Here is a 20,456-nt window from a genome sequence, read left to right as displayed (position 1 = left end):
TCAAAAAATTTAGGTGTATTGCATATGCCCATATTCCATATGAGAAGAGGAAGAAGTTAGATGAAAAAGGAGAAAAATGCATTTTTCTTGATGTTAGTAATCAATCAAAAGCTTATAAGCTACATAATCCTACCACCAAGAAAATTGTTATCAACCATGATGTTGTTTTTTATGAAGAGAGGTTCTAACCATGGAACAACAACATGTTGAACCACAAATTCATGTTGATCTTGATGGGAAAGTTGAAGATGGAAGACAACAGTTGGTGGAGAATGATCAACAACCAATAGTTGCTCAAGATGAGCAACACCCAGAATGTGCTATAAGAAAGTCTATATGGATGACTAATTACGAGGTAACTAGGATTGACTAATCTAAGGACCCACTTACACATTTTCCTCTATTTTCATATTGTGATCCTACAAATTTTAAGAGGTTTTCAAAGAGTAAAATGGAGGAAGGCAACGGATTATGAAATTCCAACTATTAAAAGAAACAACACTTGGAAGTTAACTGATCTTCTCAGATAGCACAAGACAATTGGTGTCAGGTGGGTGTACAAAACAAAATTGAAGGAGAATGGTAAAGTTGACAAGCACAAGGCATGCCTAGTAACTAAGTCTATAAGCAAGAATTTGGTGTAGATTATAAAGAAGTTTTTGCTCCTATTGCTAGACATGACACAATCAGATTGGTAATTGCATTAGCAGCTCAAAACTCATGGCTCATCTTCCACTTAAATGTGAAATTGAGATTTTTACATGGTGATCTACAAGAATAGGTATTTATCGATCAACCTCTTGGTTATGTGAAACTTGAAAGTGAGCATAAAGTGTATAAATTTAAATAAATAAATAAATAAGGCACTTTATGGACTAAAAAAAGCTCTAATAGCTTGATATAGTCATATAGATTCTATTTTTTCTGAGGGATTTCAAAAATGTTCGTATGAGCATACACTTTTTAGAAAGATTGGAGATGGAGAAAAAAAATGCTCATAGTTTGCTTGTATATAGATGATTTAATTTACAATGGAAGTTATTATGATATGCTTGAAAATTTTAAGCAATCTATGATGCCTAAGTTTGAAATGACTGATCTAGGAATGATACATTATTTTCTTGTCATAGAAGTGGTTCAATCCCCTATTGGTATTTTTATTTCTTAGAAGAAATATGTGCAAGAAATTTTAAACAAGTTTCCCTTGAAAAATTGTAATTCAACAAGCACACCCATAGAAGACAAGTTTGACGCTTGAGAAAGATCCTGGAGGAAAGAATGTTAATAGCACTCTTTACAAGTAGATCATAGTGGGTCTAATGTATTTAATAGCAACTTGGCCAGATTTGATGCATGTTGTTAGACTTATTAGCAAGTACATGGAGCACCTAAAGGAGATGCATTTTCTAGCTACCATGAGAATTTTTTGTTACTTGAAAGGTACTATTGATTTCGGGTTGCTCTATATGAGATGAGGAAAATCATATTTGATGGGCTTTACTAATAGTGATTTTGCTAGAAATATAGATGATAGAAGAAACACTTCATGGCATGTTTCTATGTTGGGATCAGGGGTCGTTTCATAGTCATTAAAGAAGTAGCAAATTGTCACTCTATCAACCATTGAAAGCAGAGTATGTAGCTACAACTTCATGTACTTATCAAGCTATTTGGTTGAGGAAAATTCTTGAAGAACTTCATTTCAAGCAAGAAAGGCCTACTTCTATTTTTTGTGACAATAGCTCGGTTATTAAGCTCTCAAAGAATCATATTATACATGGAGGAAGAAAACATATAGATATGAAGTATCACTTTTTGCGTGACCTCACAGAGGATGGAATAATTGATCTTATATTTTGTAGGAGTGAATACCAAATTGCTAATTTATTCACCAAGTCCCTCAAGTCAGCATCGTTTGTGAAGTTTAGAAAGTTGCTTGGTGTATGCAAATTGGAAGATCTAGTGTGAAGAAGAGTGTCTCATAGCTAGAATATTAAACTAAGTGTTTGTAAACATCAGTTTAAGAGAGGGATTGTTGAAAGAGTCAAAAGTCTTCACGTGGTCTATTACTATTTGTCTTATTCTTTAGGTATTTGTTTCCTTTATTTGTTGCAGATTGTGGTTTGTTTTTAGCCAGTTAATAGGTCACTTTATGCACATCTAGTTTGTTGTTATGTTATTGTTTTACACATCGGCATAAAGCCTATGTAAAGACTGTTGATTAATGAATGAAACACAACAGAACATCACTTTTCTTCCAACCTTACTTTTGCTTTATCAGTTGTTTGTCCTCTTTTAAACTTGTATTTATTTTGTAACAAAGTTAACTATTGCAAAGTCATTTTTAACTTTAAGTTATGATATTAAATTATTTTACCATATATGCTTAATTTACTTAATAACTTTAAGTTAATTTACCAAACACCCTCTAAATTATAAATAATTTTTTCCTTGACAGGTTTAAGTAAGAGATACATGAAACTAGATAATTGTTTGATGTTGTAAAATGAATAATCTATTAATAGAAAGATGTCCATTTGAATTTATAACAACTGTTTGAGGTTAATTATAACTAATACTCTCGTAGTATTCCCGCTTCAAACTCTATCACGGGTTATTCTTTGAAATCTAAGTGGAGCCATGGTTTTTTTATTTTGGTGTGTAACAATTGATGGCTTCAAAAAAAAAGTGGAGAAATTACAAATATTTCATATTTCATAGAGGATCTAATAGAAACAAAGCATAAAGAAATTTTTATGAAAATCCTAAAAATTTTGGATTCTCTCTTCGATTGTTGCATGAAATTATTAGATTAAAACCTCAGACACACAACACAAACCCAAAACACAATTGAACAATTAATCTTCAGTCAAAGATGCAATTATTCTGCCCTTGGATGAATAGTCTTTCATCCAAGTTTTGGAGATGCATCTAGGATATCAATGTATTTCTGAAAGCATTCCTTTGCCTTGACATCATTTTTATACCACATGGCATATACAATACCCTGCAAAAGTAAATTCTATCAATAGACTTGAATTGAAGCATAAAATTTGATTGAAAAAATAAGTTATTTTAATAATTAACAAAAAAGATAAAATCCCATGAGAGAATTATTTTTTAAGTTTATTACCTTACTTATGTTTCACTAGGTCTAGCAAAATATTTGGTCAAATAAATAGCTTGGGAACTTCAATAAAGTTTATTTAGATGAAGTCATATTTGTAAACTGTGCTGCAAGGAGAGAGAACTTTTTACCAACTCAATCACAGTTTAAAAGTTTGGTTTTATGGAAGATATATATATATATATATATAAAAGATTATAAGTGATGTTTGTTTGTTTGTTTTACTTAAATATAAATAGAACTTAATTTCACTTAACTCTAAATACAACTTAATAATTTTAAGTATTTAGTCATTTGTTTTTTTATTATTTTATTTTTGCTAAGTATTGAAGATTAAGAGGGTAAAGGTTATATTGAGATTGTGTTTTGGTTATTTCAAAAATTGTTTTTAACATTAAACAAAAAGTCAAATATTTTAACATTTTTTATTCATTCAAAAAATTTTAAAAATAAAAAATAAATAAATAAATTAAAAACAAACAATTGAAAATCTGAAAATAAATTTTATTCAATATTAAGTTAAAAAAAAAAATCAGATACCTCCTACGGTTGAACTTCTAAATGGGAATGAAAGGATGAGAGGTGAAATCTATCCATTTCCTGGATAATTTGTAACACCAAACACTAAAAGATTTCACTTAACACTTAAAGATTTGCTTATGCTAGTCTAGTTGGTAATTAAAAATTTCTTCAACAATTAACAAACCTTGTAAAGATGATATCTCTGGTCTGTCCTAAAGTAGCGACTATAGTATATTTCTTTCTTAGAAAGATCTTCACAATGCCTGCTAGCTTCATCATATTTTCCCTGTAAGAGAATAAATATTTTCATTTAAGAAACAAGGAAAACAGAAAAGATGAGTGAACATGCTAAAGTAGTGAAGGGCTAAAGTATTGAAGGCTTTTATATCACAAAAGTTATGCAAGGTGAGGTTAAATGTAAAAACTTTGATGTAGAACCCCTTTTGCTTTCCATTTGAATATATATAATTAGGGCGAATCTACATGTGCCCCACAAATATTTGATCATACCTACTAGTTGTTTTACTTTTTTAAAAGGTAAAAATAGCTATGTGAAATTGTGTAACTATTCTCATGTTCTTCCTCTTACCCAAACCTAACTCTAATCTCATATTCTTCCCTTCCTCTCCTCCACCTTTTGACTTCCCAATTTCATTTTATTCTTCTTTCATCTCATTTTTCTTCTCCATTTTGATTTTGAAAAATTAAATAAAAAAACAAAAGTAATGAGAAAGGGAGCGGTCATGGTTGCAAGATCATGGGTGACTCGGGCTGTAACTTGGGTAAGTTGATCGAGTTCATAACTAATGCGAGTCCAATTCGAATTAAGAAACAATCAACAAAAACTTATTCCAACCCGACTTCTAACTCGAGGTACTCAAGCTAAGTGCAACCCAATCTTATTTCTTTAAGTGTTTGTGGAGTTTGAGTTGGTAAGGTTAGAGTTAGGTTGGTCGAGTCAACTGGATTGCTTAGTTCAAAATCCATCTAAAATGTTTAAAAAAAAACTTTTTTCTATATATTTATATGAAAATTTAAATAGTAAATATGATAAAATTTCAAAATAACCTAAAAATGGAAATAACATATATTATAATATAATTTGATATTTTAAAAAACATCTAAAAAGAAAATGAATATTATTATATACGATAATATACATTATAAATATGGTAAAAACATTAAATCAGATTCAAGTTATGCTCAAGTTGTTTGAACTTTGTTTCGACCCCAAGCTAAATTGAGTTTAGGTTGAGAAAAACTTAATTCAAGTTCAACCCTAGTATTGGAAATGATTATCTAAGCTCACTTAAACTTCAAATCGAGTTCAAATTGGATCAAGCCAACCTGCCCAAGTTGCACCATTATGGCCAACTATGGATGCATGCTCTGTCCTTCGGGAAGAAGAATTTGATGAAAAAGACGAGCAAGAAAGAAGGGAAAGAAAATAAAAACTATGGTTTGGATTTGATGAAATGAAGAAAACTAGAATACTTGCATAATTTTACAAGTCTGATTTTGTTTTACAGGGAGGGTGTCTTTTTCATTTTACGCCTACTTAATTTTTACCTTTTTCTTCAAATTAAAAAAAAATGTAAAAAATATCCCTTTTTTTTTCTTGGTCTTTTTTTGGACCAACCTCTATTGTTCAGACCCAAATATAAAGCCCACGGGGCAGGCTGCCGGTGTATTTGGGATCATTAGTTGCAAGGCTGATAAAATGTTATTAATTTTATTCGTATAAGAGTTGGAAAAATTCTGTTACGTACCCGATTGATATGAATCCTTATTAGTTCCATTTGTACATTGTAAGCTTCTTCTGGGTTTTCCATGAATGTGTTCTTCAATTGTTCATCAATTTTGGAGGGTGCCACTCCACGATCCATTTGATCTATAAACCTATTGGCCTGTAAGTGTAAATGTGAATTAGAAGAATGCTATTCAGGTCAAATGAGTGCGTGATATTGTTTTACTGAGCAAATTCACATAACAAACAGTCATCATTTTGTAAATATATATCTATGTTCTATGCCATTGAGTGTGAAACTGTTCAGTTCCGTACACCAATTTAGTTTATGCATGAAACCTTTTTTTTCTTTTTTGGGAAAAACATGCTATCATGATTGGTTTTGCTCTACCACAATTAACCTCAAGCTAGCAAACATGGAATTGACTCTTAGGTTACATTTGGTTCTTGAAAAATACTATAAAAAAAATATTAAAGAAAATTATTTTCTTATATTTGATTTTATTCTGAAAATACCAAAAAAAAAAAATCAACTTATATATTTTAAAATTATTTATCTTTATTTATAAGAGTTAAAATAAATTAAATAAATTTGGAATAACATATAAAAATAATTTATTAATTTGATATTTTTTCACTCTTTTTTTATGTACTTTTTCTCTTTATTTTCTTCCCCTTGCACTCTCTCTCAAATTTTTCAGGACCAAAAATTATGACTATGTTAAACCATCCATAAACAATACGGATTAAGGTTCATTCCAATAAATTTGATGGCCTAAGCTTGATCCCAAGCCTAGCCTCTTCCATATTCAATACAAATTACTATAGATGTGCATGACAAAAGTTACAATATTGGGTAGAGAAGAGAACCTTATTGGTAGCAGTCTCTGCACCCCATGGAGAACCAATCGGCGGAAATGCATGGGCTTTATGCTTCATTGTGTAACTGCAGCCAATGATCCCAAGTACACAAGCCATAGCCAAAGAGACCCGTACTGTACCTCTTGCAATATTGTTATCACCTTTATCGTTTGTTGCAGGCCTCGAAAATCCATTGCTCCCATTGGTGGCGCAAGTTATGGGACTAGGGATGTGTCTAATGGGGCCGCTCCTGGAACTCTTAGAAACAGAAAGGGAAGAAGGGCGAAAACTGAAATGGGGTTTGTTAGCCCTTGAAAAATTCACAGTCGAAGGCACACGAAGGGGCAGACTGGACAGGCTGCAATACCGAAGACAAAATGAGGAGTCCATGGAAGTGTTTGTGCTTTAGGAAGCTACAGCATACTGTTAATAATTATTAAGTGCACTCGGATTCATACATGGCTTATATACAACAGAAAAAAGAAATAAGAAATGGCCCTACATGCATAGAGAGAATAAAGCTAAATCATAAATGGTCCTACACGGTATGAGAATAAAGCTTGTCTTTCAAGGGAAGTAAGGTATTGTTTTTTAGTGCTTTAGACAAATCTTAACTTGTGGGCATGGCATCTTCTGCATGCCTGTCTGTTGGGGAAAGGCATTTCATGCACTAAATGTTCGACATTAATTAGTTCTCTGACCAGCGCGGATTCACATCGATTTAATTATCTTGCATTTGATGCCACAAAAATACAATGTCCGTGTAAAACTGGCATTCTTGACTTATATATACACTCACCAAATTCTACTCAACAAACATACCTCCCCTTCTACATGTAGTGGTATCCAACGCCCCTTGCAAGATGAGATGTTAACCTTTTAGACATTTGACCAAAATACAAGAGGTTTTAATCAAATTGTGCTCACAAGATACGATATAATAAGGAATTTGCAAGGGCTTGGCTGGGATGGGCTCAGACCATTATAGGCTTTATAGCTTTGGGTTTGGGTTTGCTTGGCTTAGGAGGGCACTAATCCTAACCCTGACAATTTAATAACATTTGGCTCTTTTTACTTATAAACATGTTGCAAGGTATTCGTTTCGGGACATTGCCCCTTCAATTTTGTGAACTTGATTTAGCTACTTATGCCACTAGTCCATAATTAGAAACAGCGGTACTAGCCAATTCCTAGCAATTCAGGTGATGATTGTGAAAATGAAAAATAAAATAAATAAATAAAATAAAACAAAACTCTTTATAAGGTCATTATTTTTGGACAGAGGCCTAATCATTTGTTAATATAACTTTGATATATATTTTACATGACGTCCTAAAAACTTTAAAACTTTTAAATATGTTCATCCTACAATTTTAAAAAATTCAAGACACCCTTCCTATTATTATCTCCCTATACTCATCTTCTTATTCCTTTATCTCTCAATCCATGTCTTCTCAACCACAAACTTTAGTTACAAATCATCTTATTTAAAGTTTATTTAGTATAAAAAGACTATTATAACTATGTTCATAGCTAATTTCATTTTTTTTTCTTTTTTGTATTTTGTTTGAATCCATACAACATAGAACATGAAAATCTTTTAGGGTTTTATAATTTTTAATAAAAATACTTGTTGTAAAAATGGTTGAAAAACAATTAGGAAGAACATAGGTATGATTTAGAAGTGAGAAATCATGAAAAATTGTAATGTAAATGGAAGAAAAATTAAAAATAAAAATAAAACATTGGAATTCATGCTATTCAATCCTAAAATGTCAAACATAACTGAGATGTCCAATCCTTCACTTCTGGACATTTCAACTATATTCAATTCTTGAGCGATGGACATCTGAGCTATGTCTAGTCTTAGAGGACAGGACACCACAAGTTCCATTTTTTTTTTCTTTATTTGTGTTGAAGGGTACGTTGTGGATTTCAACAAATGGCGTTTATGTCCTAAAAAAATTCATTAAAAAGGTGGATGTAAAGAGGGTTTAGCTTTCTAAAATCCTTGTCTCTTTATATATATATATATATATATATATATATATATATACCATAGACACCCAGGACAAGCTCAACTGGCAGGGCTCGCACTCCTCGACACACTGCTACCAATCCTAGGATAGCTCAAAACACCGAAAACAAATCCAACTTCCCTTCCCGTGGCTCTGATACCATAGACACCCAGGACAAGGTCATATGCAATGAAAACATGAATTATGCCAAAATTCATAACAAGAAGAGGAGTTAGAAAATACACAAGATAAATAATAAGAAATTTAAAGAGAATGAACCACAAACTTTTAATTACATAAATTTAAAACCATCCATGATAGGAGGTATAATGAAAACGTAAAACGTAAATTGAAAACCACGAACTTTATTTATAGAGCTTAAAAACCATCCATCATAGGAGGTATAACATAAAACATAAAGGAGATGAATATCTTACAATGGAAGAAGGGAGGAAAGCTTTGAAGAAAGCTTGGGGCTTGGAAGGCTTACATGCTGAGAGAGAAAGAAGAGAGAAGGGAGAGCATGAGGGGAGAGGGAAAAATAAGCCGTAGTTACAAATGAGGATCAAGCCTCCTTAAATAGCCAAAAAAAGAATATTAAACAGTACCAATCAAGAAACAAAGCACTGACTGCTTTGGACTGTGTAGTCACATGCTTGATCCTTTTGGTGCTGAAACTACTTAGCTGGATAATATTCTTGTTGGTAAAAAGACATAAGGTTGATGATTACTTGAATTTTCTTATTGGAGGAAGAACACCTTCACAGTCATCACCATTGTCTGGAAGGTAGCTTGTTGAATCATCAGATTCTACATAAGAGTTTTCTTGGGAAAAGCTTGAGCTTCCTTCTTTAAGGATTTTATGGAAATCTTGAGGGGTCTTTGCTACTGCGAGCATGGCTTGTAGCTGTTGCTTTTTGAGGAGAACATATCATCACTAGCAGAAGCTTGTGAGGGGTTCTTGAGGAAATATTGTTTAATTGCTTCCAAGGATGCATCATTTTTCAAAGCGTCCCACCATTTAGATTTAAAAGTCCTTCCAAGAGTTGGAAAGACTGCTGATTCATCCGTAATAATAATGTAGTCCCACTGGACTATCCAAGCAATGCCAAATTTACTGAAAAAGAATAATAAATAGGGGAAGGCTGAAAGTTCTCTGGGAATAACAAAAGAACTGTTGAATAGCTCAAAGCTATCCAAGATGGGCTTAGGAAGAATCTTAATGGACGGACCAAAATAAGTCCACCAACTGTGGAACCAAAAAGGGAAAGAGGAAATTTGATTCTTAGATGGAAAATATAACATACATGAATGATGGAAGTCCCTATTTTGGATCAAAAAAGCATTGAACCATGCTCTTTGATAATCCCAATAATTGAAAAATCTTGGTTTTGATGGTTCAAAGAATTCCCTTGAGAAAGTGGGATTTCCACCCCATTGCTTAACAGTAAGAATCTTATAGATATGGCATGTGGAGAATACCAAACCCAAATTGATGAACTTATCAACGTTATGCTTAATTTTAACAGAACCAGTTTCTACAAGGATTGCCTCATAAAATTCTCTTGTTTTTAAAAGATCACTAGAGGGATAATGAAAATTTTCATGAAAAGCTTTTACTGCAATCTCTCTAGGGTTTTTAGAGAAAAACTCTATTTCAATAACCAAAATAGGTTGATTTAAATCATTTTGCCAATATCTTGATTTTGCTGAAAGAGGTGTGGGGTTGGCAGCCACCACAATTTGCTTATTTGAAAAAGAAGAGCTTGATGCTAATTCCTTTTGAGAAGGATTAGTCTTAGTAGTAACTTGCTTAAAGGTCTAAGACCCAAAAATAATTGGGTATTGGGTAGCCTTGACTGGATTAGCTGGATCCTAAGGATCATAGTAGTCATCATCTTGTTTGGCATAGGGTTAGAAGAAGGAAGCCTTACTTCTTCTTCAAGTTCAACTTGTTGACTCCATAGCATTTTATGGGGAGAAAGAGCTTGACTGGATTGGGATTTCTGTGAGTTAGGAGCTTGGGTATTCTTTTTAGGGGCCATGGTCTCATGAACCCTGCAAATTTCACGAGTTGAGTAATTAGGAATGGAATTCTCTCCTTTAATAAACTTAATTTGAAAATTAAGGTTTAAAATAATTCAATCAGTTGAATCATACTTAAAAGCTATATACTTAATTGTTTTCGCAGATGTGAAAACGAATTTTAAAAATCTTTGGTTCAAAATATCAATTTGAAATTTTGAAATGCATAAAGGAATGCTTAAAATATCATTTATAATGATATTATGAATGAGTTGGGTACCTAAAATCTTAGGTAGAACATCTAATCCAACAAGATTAATTTCTTGATCATAAGGAGTGATGCCAACAACAGGATTAGCAAATTCAAAAAGAATTTCCTTATCAAAGAGCTTTGTTCTAATACCTTGGTTATCTACCCACATGGGATAAATAGAGCTTAAGAAGGAGATTCCTAGGAGGGCTTTCTCCTTAAGGTCTTTAACAAGGATGAAGGTTTGTTTAATACAGATGTCATGGTTATGGATATGAACATCTGTTAATTTATACTTAATGGCAAGCCTTTTTCCATTAGCTCCAAATAGGGACTGATTAGTCTCTTCACATAAAGGAATAGGTACAAGACCTTCTTGAAGGCAATTCTCAGCTACACCTGAATCAATCAAAGCAATAATGTCAAAGACAAATTTATCTTTGACTACTATATAAAGGGAAACTTCCCACCTCTAGAAGATAACCCTACTAACAGTATTCAAAAAAGCATCTATCTTATCATCATTAACTTGTGAAGATTCTGGAACATCCATAAGGTTTCCCTGATCCTTAATGATCCTATTGATTTGTCCTTGGAGATCTGAGAGACCTAAACTTGTGAAATGTTTTAAATCCTTAATTTCCTTTCTATACTGTCTTACTTCATCATGAAACTCCTTAATGCTTACTTCCTTGGGAGACTGTTGTTCAAACCTGTTTAAGATATCATTAAGGTTATAAGGATTTACAGTCTTCTTAGCTTCTGGCTTAACAACAGATTTCTTAAAAACTTCATAAAGATCTTGCTTAGTTTTTTCATCCTCAATTTTCCTTAAAATATCTAAGACAAGTTCCTGATCTTGGTTTATGACATTTATAGTCTTAGGACGACAATTACAATTACCCTTAATACACTCTTCTTGGTCACTAGAAGATTGGCTAGAAACTTCACCACTACTGTCTAGTTGATTAATATCATCTTCATTATCTAAATCAGTCCTTGATTCAAAATCTGTGGAGTTTAACATTACTTTACAAAGCATATCTTTTAGGTCTTCTGAGACATTTAAGTTATTAATCTTTTGTTTAACCCTACAATCTTTCTTATAGTGGCCAACCTTGCCACATTTAAAACATATAATTGGCTTGGATTCTAAAGGGGTTTCTACCTTTTTCTGGGCATCTTTGTTGACCCTTCTTTGGGCGTGTCTTGAATGCTTAGTTTCATTCATCCTATAGTTACCATAGGTTCCTCTCTTACTATGGTAAAACTTATCTTTGCTAGGCTTCCTGCTTGTTTTTGCTTAGAGGGAGGCATAGTTTCTTTTTAGCTGAAACCAAATTGGTTATAGAATGACCCAAATTCATTCTTGTAGATCTTTTGTTCATTCTTCATTTGTTGCTTAAGCTTGAAGTCATTGCACAACTTAATCCCTTTAGCTATGACAATGCTTATAATCTCACCATAGGTTAGCTTATCATAAGGGATCTAACCATTATACTATTCCCTTATCTTAATCCTAATTCTCTCAGAGAAAACCTTGGGCAGACCTGAGATAAATTTTTCTTCCCAAAAGACTAGTTACAATTTGACCTTAGCATGACTTTGGTTAGAAAGACTTCATTATACCACCTAAAATCATGAAGCTTGGGACACTTAAGGTTGGTTAAGAGATCTACAGTCTTATCCTTAATTTTTGCAGGATCTCCAATGAAGTGCTTGGATATTGAATAGATTAGAGTAGCCACAGCATCCTCTATATCTTGGCCATCTTCGTCCTTAACAACTTCATTATTCTTATTAATCCTGTAAGCTTTTAGGATATTATTTCTATCATCAAAAGTGAGATAATTATCCCACCAACCTTTAAGCTGACCTGTAAACCCAACAATAATTGTCTGAGCTGCAGCATGGTCAGGTAGTTTATTGTTTAACTTATAGGTTGTACTAACCATGGTCATTTCTTGGAGCTTAGTGAGTATGTTATACTCAGTCATACCATCTACGTTCCATTCATAGATAGTACCACTGGTGTATGAGGCTTGAGTATACTGGTTTCTTTCTTCAAACTGCATATCAGCTACGTTTAGGATAATAATTCCTAGTCTTAAAGGCTTCCAAATTGTTAATACTTTTTTAAATAATTTGATTATGGGGTTCCTCAAACGTCTTAATTAGTTCATCAGCTTCTTCTTCTGAACTAATATCACCCTTAACCATATTGATTCTCTTATGAGGCTAAACTCTTAAAGGGACAACAAGATTATCCTTAATCTTCTGGTTAATCCTATCGACAAAAGCTTGGTTAATTTGGGGATTTTCCTAGAATTCCTTAGAGAATTCATAAGACTTGATATTAATCTTATCAATGTTGTCACTGGTAACCCAAATCTTAGTGTTATTAACATGCTTACAAGGATAGTCTGGATATTCCTTTTGTTTGAAGAGTTCAAACTAGATCCAAAACTTAATGTTTTTCTCTTCTTGTCTTAAGTAGGCATAAAATTCTTCTTGGTAGAGGGTTCTAATGTCTTTAGGGACAATGCTAAAGAACCAATATTTCCTTTGCTTATTGACTTCAGAATAAAAGTCTTTTCTTAAGAGATCCTTGTTGATCTCAAAGTCCTCATCACTTATGTTTATAGTGTTAATCATCTAGGAATAAGTAGGAGACATAACAAGGGACTCATCTTGTTATGATTCCTAACTAGACTCATTTTCCTCAGTGTAAAATGGTCTAGCCACGTTGGTGTGACTTCTAACACCTGTTAGCTTAATGTTCTTAGGATTTGTTGAACTGGAACCTTCTTCTTCCCTAGTGGTCCTAATTGGGATAGAAGAGCTTGAAGCTCTAGAGGGCTTATAAACTGAAACTCTAGGGCTGCTGGAATGATGGAAAGAGTTGGAGAAAATCAGATCTCCTCCTCCATCAAGATATTGAACAATTTGTTCAATCCTTTCAGATCTTTACTCAATGGTTGGAACGACATTAGCAAAATGCCAATTTTTTAGAAACTCAACATCTTTCCACAAAATATTTTTGGGGATAATGAAGTTTGACTTATCTAACATATCATAGTAGAAAAGAGTGGTCTCACCCTTAGGACTGGTGCAAAGTGCTCCAGATCCAACGCTTGTGGTCATGCTCTTATAGGCAAACCTGGTTATGATGGAAACAGGATTGTTTCCTGGTTTGAACTTAAAGCCATGGGTCTTAACCTGCAGGACAACCGAGTCTAAGATGTCTACATCTCTTAGTATAACTATGAAGTTAGAAAAACACTGGAAGTAAACTGGGTCATCATTCAGTCCAACTTGGACTGCACCTATAATAGAATCTCGATAATCGAGATGTCTATTATCTCTTAGACACATGACAATAAAGGTGTTTAAACCTAATCTTCTCAAAGGCTTAGATGCTACTTGGATCATACCAAAGTGTATGAAATTATCGTCATCTTTCTTATGCTTCTTAATGGACTTGCTATCTAGGAGTCTTATGGCTTGATCGTCTTATTCTAAACTTACTGACATTTCAGAGGTTTTGATGGTATAGTCTGTGAAAAACTTAAAGGTTCATTTCTTATAAAATTCTTGATTAGACACCTTGGGTAACTTCCAATCATCTAAATCATTTTGGATCTTAGGATAATTGATTTCTTCACTGTTTACAACAGTATCTTGAGAATCAGTGGATCTCCTAGACATGGTTTTGAAAATCGAACTCATTTTAGGGTTTTGATCTAGAGCCTAATAGCATATTGACAGACCTAATGAGACGTCACCCCAACCCCTTACATTCCTAACAAACGCCTATCCACGGCTAACAACGGGCTCAACCGGCAGGGCTCGCACTCCTCGGCAGACTATTACCTATCCTAGGATAGCTCAAAACACCCAAAACAAACCCAACTTTCCTTCCCATGCACATATATATATATATATATATATATGTGTGTGTGTGTGTGTGTGTGTGTGTGTGTGTGTGTGTGTGTGTGTGTGTGTGTGTGTGTGTGTGTGTGTGTGTGTGTGTGTGTGTGTGTGTGTGTGTGTGTGTGTGTGCATATAGATGAGAAAATTTTGTTATGTAGTGAACACCTCAAGCATAATGTAAAGTGTTAACAAAATTGCAACAGATATAAAGAAAAAAACCCCATTTGTCATGATGCAATACTTGCACATGATTATACAACTTGTTGACTTAAAATGGACTTAACAGCTACAAACAAATAGTTCTACCTCAAGCGCTCAAACATAAGCACAAGCCACATGTACTATTTAAAACACTCCACCCCACACCCAAATAGTCATATCAAGCTCCCCACTCTAGAGGGCCTAAATGAATGACTCTGAAGATTGTGCTTACAACAAGCATTGAAAAAGTTTGAAGAATGCCAATGATGAACAACTACATGGAATTCTAGCCATGTTAATTTTTACAAGTAGGGATAATTTAATTTGTATTTTGGGTAGGGCTTAAACAAAAAATATTAACCCAAATTAGAGATGGGTATGATTTGGGTTAGAAGATTGGGAAATCCAAGCCTAACCTAAATCCAATCAATAGTATTGTACTAATTAATATCCATTTTATTTGTACTAAGATATATGAATACCAAGAGGTGGCTGAGTACATATATAGTCCAAGTTGTTTATATCTAAGTTAAGAACTTATCCTTGTTCTTTATATTTCAATTAATTAATTAATTAAATTTATATATATGTGTGTGTGTGTGGGGTGAGGGATTCCCACGGAGTCTTAAAAAAAAAAACCAAGGGCCAAATAACTATAGAAAAATGCATTAAATATGAAAAGAAAATATATTTACTCTCAAGAATCTTATACTGGTTAGTATGTACACACTTCTTTTACATCTATGACACAACACCTTAAGTTTCTTAACGTATCACCTTAACGATGTGTTGAGGCTTGCCAATTAATGTACAACTATGTCTTTCTACTAAAATAACTTCCAAAAATAATCTTGAAATAACTTCTTAGTTTCCTTTATTTTTGGTTGTTTTCTTGTGTATTTTTCTATGAATTTCCATGTTATTGCATTGTACATAGCTATTGCATTGTTCTAATACTCCTAGTACCTACTTAATTACCTTGATGAAAATAATCTTTTGACCACCTCAAACTTGATCATAATAGTGTAGACACAAGAAAATTAGTGTTAAGAATTAATGATACATAAACCGACCTAACTTGAAGAATTACCAATTTCCTCTTTTGATAATTTTATAACAAAATAAAGATTACAATGAATCCCCCAAAACTCTCAAAATATAACTCACTAAACCCATAATGAATACAAGTCTTGACCAATATGCACTCATTTACAAAAATATTTCTACTAAGCTTCTCAAACGATTCTTTGTGGTTTCACCTGTAAGTACTTCTACATACTTAGACATATCCTTGAAAAGTGGGAAAAAAATAGTACGAATGATAAAGTAATACTCCCTCATTACTGTCACAAAAATGACAAAGTAAAAGGAAGTAAGATAATTTATTATAATAAACAGTGAAAACAAGAAGATGAAAATAGTATAAAAGAAGGCACAACCATGGAAAAAATAGATCAAATGCCTAATAACATATTCGTATCCACAATATTCCATCATTGGAACATGATACAATACAAAATGTCTAAACTAATAAACATATGCATCTAAAAAGAAATATCTCTCTGTCCCAGCCTAATTTAATCTTAACTAAAGACTAAAGATAGTCTTCTCTTGGTACACAATGAAATCAAGAAGAATAGAGACTAAACTAAAAAATTGAATAGTGAAAATGTGGAAGACTCAAAGTAGAGGAGCCCTAGAGAGATGGATCAATGGAGAGAGAAAGTACAATGGAGAGACCTTTCACTACTACAAAAAACTAAAACAAGGATGCTCTTTTCCTTGGCGCTTTTGAAAAAGTGTCATTGTTTAGTTAGATATACTAAAATGTTGGCGCTTGTTTACAATGGCACCTCTATAAGCATCATTGAACTATATAAGTTTAAAGACATTGGCACTTATTTTAAGTATCATTGTATACATATTTCAATAGGCATCCTTAATGTTGAAGAATGCCATGTTCTTTCTTACATAGTATGTAATATATTTCCCATTCCCTCCATATGATTTGCTGCACTCGCCAAAAGACATTTCACACTTATACAAGCCTTAGAAGACCAGTTGTGAGTATCAAAACCCTTAAAAGACCTAAACTCTTAAAGCATAAAAAACCCTAAGCCTTCACTCTCGTTGAAAACCCTAACCTTTGAAAGAGTATTGTATTCACACCCCGATCTACAATTATTCTTTTGTCAAGAATTAAATCTCGTAGATCTGAGCGGTAACAAGTGAGGCAAGAGACAATTTTGGGGTGATACATCACATCGTGAAATGACGACATGTAATTAGTTAGCCGCCAGAGCAGTTTGGGGGTTATCATTTTCAAGATCTTGCTTCAATCTCCTCTATGAAGCAACCAGAAAATGTGGGACTTTTCGTTCCAAGGCCGACTTGAATCTAATATGCATCTGGTTAAGAAGGTTTATTTTGGGGTCAATATAGTTCGAATCAAAGGACCAGCCGAAGAGAGGAGTCCATGGGTTGGAAGAAGATTGGATGTTTTCGTTCTCTTCAAAATAGGGTCTTCGACAAAGCTACCATAAAATGCAACGGACAAGAATTAGTCACTAACTTTGAGCCAAGCATTGAATGAGAGATCCTTCCCAATAGATAATGGAGGTAAACACTTTTGATTCACTTTATCTTGTAAGAACATTTTTTTTTTCATTTTAAATTGTGCATAATCAGTAATCTTGGAGTTCATAAACATAATTTATACAAGGAATAGCCAAAATCTAAACCTGTTACCCAATCTTGCTTTGCACTTGGGAATCACTCCATATTTTCTGATGAACTAATAAGGAACAACAAAGCAAATAGTTCTCCTTTCCAGTGGGCCAAGATGTCATGCCTAATGATAGGGGAGAAATGGTAACATTAAATTTTAGTTTTCCCTAATCTAGAGTCACTAACTTTGAGATTGATTCTCCAATTATGCATCTGTGACTTCAAATATGCATAAGGTCTCAAGTAAACTTACATGGTTGCCCTTTGTTGTTTAACAAATTGAGAACTCTACTTCAGCAACACTAGGGGTTCATCTAACATATGGCTTGGCAATGGCATCTGATCACCCTCATATTTGGAGTCGTGTAAATTCTCCTATCTTTACTATTTATAAGGTAATTTCACTTAAGTGTCTCATCTGTTTCCTACTGTTAGTAGATGAAACAATGATTTTCTCCAAGTTATTAATTTAAAGTAGCACTGACATTTTACCATTCAACCTCTAGAGTATGGTAGGCCACGTTTCAATTATTTATTTGCCAGTCAGTTTGAACATCAAACCATTTTAGTGATTTTTTTGTGGGTAAGATATTTTTTTCCTCAAATACGAGACCATACCCTTCCCTTCTAAATTTATGAACCTAACCCATAATTTTAATATTTATAAGACAATGTCCTGGGAAAGATTTTCAAGTTGAGTTGCCTTATTTTGCCTAGAAAGAGCTTTGTGAACTCCTCCAGTGCGCCTAGATTTTCAGGTTTATGTTGTGGAGTACACTAAATTTGAACCAGTGAGATTATTGACATGGGTTTATACCCCTGGTGCAAGTTTGGGAAGAATGGGCATATGAATATTGTATGGACAACCTAAGGGACATGGGGTTTCTTGTGGACTTTGTGAACATTGAATTTGATATACCTATAAATTTGATTACATGTGAACATTGAATTTTATTTTATTTTATTTTATTCTTTTTTAATGCAAAATTTCATATACCTATATGATTCTCATCCATACTAATATAATATAAACGGTATATTCTTTGTTTCTTAAAATTAGTATGCTTTAGATTCAGTTTAGGCTCCTTTTTCTTTCTAGTTTTTACTTTTGTCGTTATTTCAATTGTAGAAACAAAGGAGGCTTCATTCCATTTTTTTTCTTGTTTAACAGCTGTTTTGTGGACTTTGTTAGCTAACAAAAGTTCCTCTCTTGTGGATCTTTCTTATTGATTTCTTTATTTCATTTTGATCCAGGATCATGAGAACCCCCCCTCCCTAGCAATCATATAATTGCACATCACATGGATGCAAGTAGTGTCAAGGAATTAGATCAATCACAAAAGAGACTAAAGACATAAAACTAGTACGCCATGCCTAAGTCTTTACTTTAACTTTTTTTTTTCCTCCGTTTATTTTTAAGTTATCTTTTTTTTTCTACTGGGATATACACGTATTATTCCTGCTTCACCAACTAATTTTCTGTACATGCTATACTTCTTGTTTGTTGATATTTCGTGCTATTCATGGGATTGCATTAAGAGATGTTCCTTTCTTACAGTTGCACTTTAGATTTTTGTTCAATGGCTGCCATTGTCTGTAATTAGGTTGTCTAAGAAAACTGATGATGATGAAATAGTAGAAAGCAACAGCTTTAAGCTTGTATTCCTTGTATTTTAATGCCACTAATGAGATTTGCTTATCATTCTAAACATGTTTTATTGATGTGTGGCCAAACATCTTCCAACATTTCTATGAAGTACACTCTTATTTAAATAAATGTGGGAACCACAGTTTGATGGTTGAAGCAGATGAGAAGCATCAATATTTGGACCGAGAACAAGTTAAGACATGTCAAAACTATAGTTGAATTCCTGCTTTCCCTTTATTTTTCTTTTGTTCCCTTTTCTTTATGATTTTTTACCATATGTAATTAGTACTTTGTTAACAACTGGAAGTAGGGTTAATTGACTATATGATTTTTTACCATATGTAATCTAGACCATGTCAAAACTGATATGGTCTAGATCTACTCATTCAATATGCATACAAGCTAATTGACTATATGGGCATGTTTGTTTAAAAGGGAAAATTAACTGCATCCATGACTTGTATGTTCTTTTTTTTCTTAATCCCACCAAGTCCAGATTCATCATGTATCAGAACCGGGCCCTGTACCTTTCCCCACGCTGGTGGTTTCAAATGTAAGATTAGGCTGATATAGATTCAGCTATAAGTTACAGCAATCATAATTGTTAACTTGTAAAACAATTAGGCTAACATAGATTCAGTTACAAGTCATGAAAAATTAACAAAGATGTAGAACCCAGAAAAAAGAATACATACACTATCTCTTCTAAGAAGCAATGAGCACAAAAGAGTAATTGATCAATATTGCATGTGGTACAAAAGCAGTTAAAACAAAACACTCTTCCACGGATCTGCAAAAATGGGAAAAGAACACCAAAGTAGTCGAACCTAGAACATAAGTTTGAACCCTGCTGTATTTTCTATGAAGTAGGAAAAAAGTCAAAAAAGATCCTCTTAGTAAGCCTAACAGAAGGGGGATCCATACAAACCTTGCATCCTAATGCAAGGTGTTCCAAGCATGACAGGATTTCCATCCCAAGACTATGACCAACTACTCTTTTACATAGCAACATCTGGGTCCAATCTTCTCTGGATGGCAGCTGCCGCCTATTGAGTATTGATATAAATAGGCACAGAATAAGAACAATAAGCAGAAAATGATTGGAAATCACTCGAGGAATTGGGTCATTAAGCTCACCTCAAAGTTGCCAACTTTGTACTGGTAAGTTATCTCTTCCCTGAGCTGAGCTTGCTCTTTCATTACCTGTGCCTGGGAGTTCAAATGAAATAACAGAGATGAGAAATCATAATTGCCAGCTGATTTTTTTATCAGAAGCAAATTATAGTTTTCGTTTCTTGTTAACACTGGAACTTAAACCTGAACCTCCCATAAACCCACTCCAGCTCTTTACCATTGAGCCAGGCCTCAAGGGCCAGAAACAAGATATAGTTATAGCT

At 33.4% G+C, this 20,456-nt stretch overlaps 1 protein-coding gene across 2 annotated transcripts; it reads right to left on the bottom strand.

Moving 5' to 3' along the window:
- Positions 1 to 2,680: 2,680 nt before the first annotated feature.
- On the bottom strand, positions 2,681 to 6,758 carry LOC104880505 (uncharacterized). Of its 2 annotated transcripts, XM_010657353.3 has the most exons (4): positions 6,267 to 6,754; positions 5,419 to 5,556; positions 3,834 to 3,935; positions 2,681 to 3,007 (listed from the first exon to the last, which is right to left on the bottom strand). In XM_010657353.3, the coding sequence occupies exons 1-4, from the start codon at positions 6,645 to 6,647 to the stop codon at positions 2,909 to 2,911; spliced, it is 720 nt and encodes a 239-aa protein (XP_010655655.1). In that variant the 5' UTR covers positions 6,648 to 6,754; the 3' UTR covers positions 2,681 to 2,908. The 2 variants fall into 2 exon arrangements, with proteins under 2 accessions (XP_010655655.1, XP_059596343.1); XM_059740360.1 differs by lacking the exon at positions 5,419 to 5,556 and having other exon boundaries at positions 6,267 to 6,758.
- Positions 6,759 to 20,456: the final 13,698 nt, after the last annotated feature.

Source organism: Vitis vinifera, chromosome 10, assembly GCF_030704535.1.
Source record: "Vitis vinifera cultivar Pinot Noir 40024 chromosome 10, ASM3070453v1".
Classification (NCBI taxonomy): Eukaryota; Viridiplantae; Streptophyta; class Magnoliopsida; order Vitales; family Vitaceae; genus Vitis; species Vitis vinifera.
Note: the sequence above shows the minus strand (reverse complement) of the source record. Positions and strands in the feature narration are given on the sequence as shown.

Bases quoted from the DNA above. Each gene is read 5' to 3' on its own strand.
- LOC104880505 (XM_010657353.3), bottom strand. From the start codon at position 6,647: ATGGACTCCTCATTTTGTCTTCGGTATTGCAGCCTGTCCAGTCTGCCC. The intron at 5,557-6,266 runs GTTCTCTTCTCT...TTACACTTACAG, and splicing joins CAGAGACTGCTACCAATAAG to GCCAATAGGTTTATAGATCA. The intron at 3,936-5,418 runs GTACGTAACAGA...ATTCTCTTACAG, and splicing joins TAAGGATTCATATCAATCGG to GGAAAATATGATGAAGCTAG.